The 6989-nt window shown below is 46.6% G+C and overlaps 1 protein-coding gene across 1 annotated transcript; it reads left to right on the top strand.

The window, feature by feature from the left end:
- The first annotated feature begins 2920 nt into the window (after positions 1-2920).
- Positions 2921-6744, top strand: LOC310778900 (RNA-binding protein 15-like). Its single transcript, XM_083639365.1, has one exon. The coding sequence runs from the start codon at positions 3040-3042 to the stop codon at positions 5641-5643; it is 2604 nt and encodes an 867-aa protein (XP_083495491.1). The 5' UTR covers positions 2921-3039; the 3' UTR covers positions 5644-6744.
- The last annotated feature ends 245 nt before the right edge of the window (positions 6745-6989 follow it).

Consider the following 6989-nt stretch of genomic DNA (forward strand, 5'->3'; position numbering starts at 1 on the left):
TGATTGACCTGCAACATTATATCACTTCGCTCTTTTTATTTATAAATCGATGCCTATGCATTTATGTGTTGTTGTTTAAAAAGGAAGATGACATGAATAAGTTGTTCTTTTTCAAGAAAAGTTCTTGTGCTGTTCCCAAAGCAATTTACTCGAATGTCAATGAAATAGCCTATACTGAATTGCATGGCACCATCCCATCTGGTCTACATTACTATATGTCCATATTCATGTCAGATATATGCAAACATGATCTGTGTGAGATTGATACTGCAAAAATGGAGTTTCACCAGTGGGCAAAACCCTCCCAAGCTGCACTTATTACTCCACAAAGAGTGTAAATGGCTTACAGGGGGAATAGTTGGTTCTCTCTTCTCTTTTGGTTGCTTCAGTGTGACAGCCATGGGGGCAGATTAGCTGCCAGTCCCTTTAGTCTGTGCCGGGGTTTTGTGCGAGCCGCTGACATGTGGTTCCAATAGAAGAGAGCACAAACCCATCAGAAACACTTTCCACACCCACAGCTCCAAATTCCAGCCAGGCCCTGGGAGACGGCAGCTACACAGTACCTCTGATTAAATCCCAGATTAAGTGGAGAAGATAAGAGGAGCCGTCAGTAGGGATAAGGAATTGAGGAGATGGGCCATCTTAAGGAAAGCTGAGGAAATAGTTGGGGGATCAGCGCTCAATTTACAACATGGATTTTTTTTTTAGATAGGTGGGTTGTTCAATTCTTTCTGTCCATAAACAAAAGAAATAGCAGGCTTAGTGAAACTGATATGTTAACGCTTAAACACTGTAGCAGCACATTTGGAAAGGAATCCTATGCAAATATAACATGGTTCATTCCACTTAAAAAAAGAAAACAGTAGGCCTACTAAAAATAATGACTCTCAACTTGCCAGAGAGGCAATCAGTTCTCACAGAGTTGTCATCAAAGTAGCAACGGCACAAGCTTGAATCTGTCTAGACTCAATAGATCAGGCTACAAAGGGCCTCGATTATTTGTCATAAATAATCAGTAATCAAAAATGTTTAAAACAGCATGATGCTGGGGGGCATTCATTACTTTTGCATCACTTCACTTCACTCTCTCTCTCTCTCTCTCTCTAACTCTCTCTCTCTCTCTCTGGGTCATTGGGTGAAGACTGTCACTGGAGTCTGTAAATTACTATATCGTTAGCCTCGTTATGGACACAAAATATGATTTAATGCTCATTAAAATCTGTAAAGCTGTCTGCTGCCTACAGTCCAAAGCTTTGATCTCGGGGAGATTTATCTTGGCCTTGCAGTGCAGCTATTTTAACCCCACATCCATGGATTTGATTGAAGCAGTTGAAGGTAAGCTAAATAACTGGTAGCATACAGTGTGGCCAGCTCACTAACACTGTCAGTTAAAGCTTTAATGCAATTAGGCAAGCTTAGAACAGTATGCCACATGGCATTTGGTTACATTCAGCAGAGACACGAAGAAGCAGAACTTCATTTGGCAGTTCATCACCTAGAAGAAAATAAGACGTGCCACATTCAATTTGCATGTATGCTGTAGCCTATAGCATGTACAAAAACATTTTGACAAATATCCAGAGGTGGAAACAGAAGTATTTAACACAACTACATGTGTTACTATTTCAGCTAAATTGCATTCAAGCAGGAGTAAGAGTGCTTGTGGAGAAAATAACTCTAAATAAAAAGTCAGGAGTAGCCAAATAAAAACAGTCAAATGTGTTTAACTTGTTTTAATGTAATGTGACAAACGCCATTCTGCTCACACAACACGTTCTCACTCCGAACTCATCTCAGAGCCATGCTTTGGCAAGTGCCAAAGTAGCTGTCTACTCAAAGCTACTAAGAGAGAGAGGGAAAAATAAAAAATTGCTTAAAAATCTACCCAAATACACTACCCAAATAGGCCTACACTAAATAGGCCTACACTTTTTTTTTAGCCTACACTATTTATTACTTTAATTAGAGGTGTATTCATTACTTTGTTACTTTTCACCTTTACAAAGCAAAATTAGGACAATTTATGTGAAGAAGGGGTGACAACTGAGAGACATGAGAATTAGTAGCTTGACTTAACCTTTCTGTTTGCAAGGTCATTGGGTGCTCAAACCTTCTGTGTTACTGAACAAACACTGCCACCTTCTGGCAATGTGTAGACTTGTTCTGTTGAAATCTCTCTTGTCAATGGTTATCACTCATTTCCCCCAGGAAGTATTATATTTTCCTATTGTGTATCTTTAATATTTTGTCTTTTCCACATTCTCTCAACAATTTCCATTTTTGTATTCCCTCTTGTGAAACTGTAGACTCGCCTTCTGACGCCTCCACTTGGCTCAGAATGTAGCTAATTGTTTCATCTGTTCAATAGATCTATATAGTCAGCCCACGCCATAGTCCAAACTTGTATAGTTCAATTCAAAAAGGGGTAACACAGACTCAAAATATCCAATTTTGGTCTTCTTTCCACACTGTCAGACTCAGCATAGTCAAACTGGCACCAAAATAAGTGAAATTATATTAGAAATTCACAAGACTCAGACAAAACTCAGAAGTGGCATCAAGTCTTACAAACATGTAGGCTATTATATGATCATTAATGATCATCATATATATATATATATATATATATATATATATATATATATATATATATATATATATATATATATATATATATATATATGTGTGTGTGTGTGTGTGTGTGTGTGTGTGTGTGTGTGTGTGTGTGTTAGTTAACTAGTCATTTATTTAGAACAATCGTTTTAAACTATAGTAAAACTGTACCTTGTACTCAGCTGTACAGTCGTCGGCTAGATGATTGACGTGCACTGCAAAGTTTCCCACCCACTTTTTCTCCCAATCAGATCGAAGAGGCGGGCCATCGCGTTATTCTCTTGACAAAATGGCGACTGTTGTTGTTTTGCCGCAGGGTCAGTAAATAAATCCACTCTTCTTTTCTAATATTTCCTGCAATTATCTGCAGAAATAACAGCAAGAAACCCCCTAAGCGTCGCCAGGGTCGGTTCGGTGTGGACTGAGATGAAAGGAAAAGAACGGTCGCCGATTAAAAAACGCTCCCGGGCCTTGGACGATATCCGAGACAGGGGAGGATGCCACCCGACCAGCAAGAAAATGGGGGCTATCTCGGTTTCCAGTGGGAGTAATAATGGGAATAGCAGCTCGACTAAAAGTGACGGCGGCGGCTCAACGAGAAGGAGTTTGCTCGGTGAAAAGAGGGACAGAGAGTTCGAAGGGCACAGCCGAACCGGGACTAACCACAGTTACCAGGCTGCCGCCGCCGCCGCTAGCTCGCTGGGTAAAAACCACAACCTGAGCCTGACATTAGATCTGGCCACGCCGCGGACCAATTCACGGGCCGCCGGGGGGGACCAGCAGCGTGCTCAGCCGCCGCCGAACACCGAAAGTGAGTACAAAACCCTGAAAATCAGCGAGCTGGGCACTCAGCTGAGCGACGAAGACATAGAAGACGGACTCTTTCACGAATTCAAAAAATTCGGAGACGTGAGCGTGAAAATTAGCCGCAGCAACGACGAGCGGATAGCCTTTGTGAACTTCAGGAAGCCGGAGGACGCCCGGGCCGCCAAGCACGCCCGGGGGAGGCTGGTGCTGTACGACCGGCCTCTGAAGATCGAGGCCGTGTACGTGAACCGGAGGAGAAGCCGCTCGCCCGTGGAGAGAGGAGACCCGTACGGCGCAGCGGCTCCAGGCCACAGACATTTGCACACGCAGAGACCCCTCTCGCCCACCGGGCTGGGCTACAGAGACTACCGGCTGCAGCAGCTGGCCCTGGGGCGGCTCCCTCCTCCTCCGCCGCCCCCCCTGCCCAGAGACCTGGAGCGGGACAGGGAGTTCGCCCTCTTCGAGGCCAGCCGGGCGCGTCCAGCTTTCATCGCAGAGCGAGCAGCCTTTCGCGAGGAGGATTTTATATCTCCAGAAGATGACCAAAGAGCCAATAGGACGTTGTTTTTGGGCAACCTGGACATAACCGTTACAGAGGCGGACCTGAGGAGGGCTTTTGACAGGTTTGGGGTTATAACAGAAGTGGACATCAAGAGACCCACAAACAAACAAACCAGCACATATGGATTTCTTAAATTTGAGAACCTTGACATGGCCCACCGTGCCAAGCTCACTATGTCTGGCAAAGTAGTGGGCCGCAACCAAATAAAGATAGGATACGGTAAAGCGACTCCCACCACACGCCTATGGGTCGGTGGACTTGGACTCTGGGTCCCTTTAGCTGCACTGGCCAGAGAGTTTGATCGCTTTGGCACTATAAGGACCATTGACTACAGAAAGGGCGACACTTGGGCCTACATCCAGTATGAAAGCTTGGACGCGGCACAGGCAGCGTGCACCCACATGCGCGGCTTCCCGCTGGGGGGTCCGGAGAGGAGACTGCGAGTGGACTTTGCGGACACGGACCACCGCTACCAGCAGCAGTTCTTGCAGCCGCTCCCGCTGCCGCCGTTTGACATGGTGGCCGAGTCGTTTGTCCACCGGGCGACGCCCGAACGTCTGAGGGTCAGGGAAAGGACTCCGCCGCCGCTTCACTTCAGAGAGAGAGAGCTGTTTCCCGGCGCAGAGTGGACCAGCCCCGCTATCCGCGACCGGGTACGCGCCTCGCCGTTTGAGCCTCTGGAGCACTTGGAGCGCGAGCGGCGTCCGAGGGAACCCTGGTCTCTGGAGCGTGAGCTGCAGGGCCGAGAACCTGTGCGCAAGCGACGCGTCATGGAGGACGGGCGCCATCTCGAGTGCTCCCCCGACAGCACCGAGAGGACAGTCAGGCGTCGGCGCGCCTCCCCGGACGGCAGTCCCGGGGGCAGCAGCAGAGAAGGAGGGCGCTTCAGTGACTCAGAGCGCCCCCTGCGGGGCGAGAGACCCTCTCCGGCGCGAGAACGTCGTGGCAGCCTGGAGCGAGGCGCCGTCGAACGGAGACTCAAAAGCCAGAGCCTCTCTGAACGGGGGCCCTCGAGCGGCGGGGTTTCCGCAGCAGCGGGGGAGCGTAAGCGCAAGGCGGCCGACGGCAGCAGCAAAGGCCCGGCCAAGAGAGAGCGCTCCGAGAGCAGCTCTAAAGGCAACCAGTTGTCCAAGCCGGACGGCGCCAAGCTCGGCCTGGCCTGGCACGGCATGCTGCTGCTGAAGAACAGCAACTTCCCGGCCAACATGCACCTGCTGCAGGGCGACCACAGCGTGGCCAGCGACCTGCTCGTGGACGGCGCGGGGACGGGGAGGCAGGTGGGCGAGCTGAAGATCACCCAGCGCCTCCGTCTGGACCAGCCCAAGCTCGACGAGGTCTCGCGTCGCATCAAGGCGGCCGGTCCCGGGGGCTACGCCATCCTGCTGGCGGTGCCCGGCAGCACGGAGGAGGTGTCGTCGTCGGACCCGGCGGCCTCGACCCAGCGGCCGCTCCGCAACCTGGTGTCCTACCTAAAGCAAAAGCAGGCGGCCGGCGTCATCAGCCTGCCCGTGGGAGGCAGCAGGGATAAAGACAACGCGGGCGTCCTTCACGCTTTCCCTCCCTGCGATTTCTCCCAGCAGTTCCTCGACTCCTCGGCCAAAGCTCTGGCCAAAACAGAGGAGGACTATCTGGTCATGATTGTAGTTCGTGGAGCATCTTAAAAAAAACAAGAAGAAGAAACAAATCTGAATACTAACTTCAAACGATGTAAAAAAAAAAAAAAAAAAGATCTATGTCAATAACTATTGCATGCTGTGTGTTCTGCATTATGGGGTACACGAGTATGGCTGTTTGGGTGTTTCTGTGTTCCCATGTAAGCCACTCAAAGGAAAAACAAGTGCCCTCTCACTAAAGTAACAGGTGTTTTAGGATATATGAATTGCTCACCATTTTAATGCCAGTGCCGTACGAGGGATATTTAAGGAATACAAATTAAGTTGATACGTCAACATCAGATACATCGTATAGAAGGCACTCTAGTCTCTATGATTTATTTATTTTCATTTGCAAAAAGTAGCCTATTTCAAACATTCAGTTCTACACTACTACAAAAAAAATCTACAAAAGTTAGGAAGTTTGGTCTTATAATAAACAAGAAATTCTGCTCTATACAATCAGTAATCCATTAGATGTCTCTTCAAGGGAACCACAAATCCCCTGGTAAACGCTTTGAATGACAGAGCAATAATATTACCGTTATAGTCTGTCACCGTGTTAGCTGGATACAGCAGGCATGACATATTAGAATTTTGCCGTTTTAATGTGAAGGTGTTTTTAGTGGATGCTTTGGTACTGCAGTTACACAGCTAATCTCTCCGGAGAAAGAACCTTGATAATGTTTCTAAATAGCCTAGTTCCTATCAATTTCACTTACCTATGTTGTGAATTCTGTTGAAGAAGTTGTTGCGTTATGTTCAGCTTCATGGTTTGGATTTGAGTGAAACTTTATGAAGGCGTTCTTCTTCTTGGTTATTGGAACACTGAATTATGTCAACTTTATGTGGAACGTGGAATACTAATAGATATGAGAACACTGCCCAGTAAACAGCCCATAACACAATACATATAGCATAGTAAAGGAAATACTAACATGTTTTTTTTTCCAGTTGTCATATTTTTTTACTTTGTGTTTTATTTCGTGCATCCCTACCCTAGCAATGGCTGTGTAATTGTGATAAATATATCAATATAAAACATTCAATAGTAATGGATAAAAAGGCATAAAGGAACACACTGCCCATTTTCAACCAGCTTTGTATCATTAGAACATCAGTAGTATATCAGAAAACTGTAAACGGTTTTGAAGTCTGTCATTTAATTTGACAGTTATTGAGTGTTAAAGTGTGGACCAGTGACATCACTGGTCCACACTAACTCAAATTAATAACTCATTAACTCAAATCAACTCTCAAACTGTCAAACTAGATGATGGTTTTGAAGTCATTCATCTAGTTTGAGAGTTGATTTGAGTTAATGAGTTATTAATTTGAGTTAGTGTGGACCAGTG

Source organism: Poromitra crassiceps, assembly GCF_964638095.1.
Source record: "Poromitra crassiceps genome assembly, chromosome: 6".
In the NCBI taxonomy this organism is placed as follows: domain Eukaryota; kingdom Metazoa; phylum Chordata; class Actinopteri; order Beryciformes; family Melamphaidae; genus Poromitra; species Poromitra crassiceps.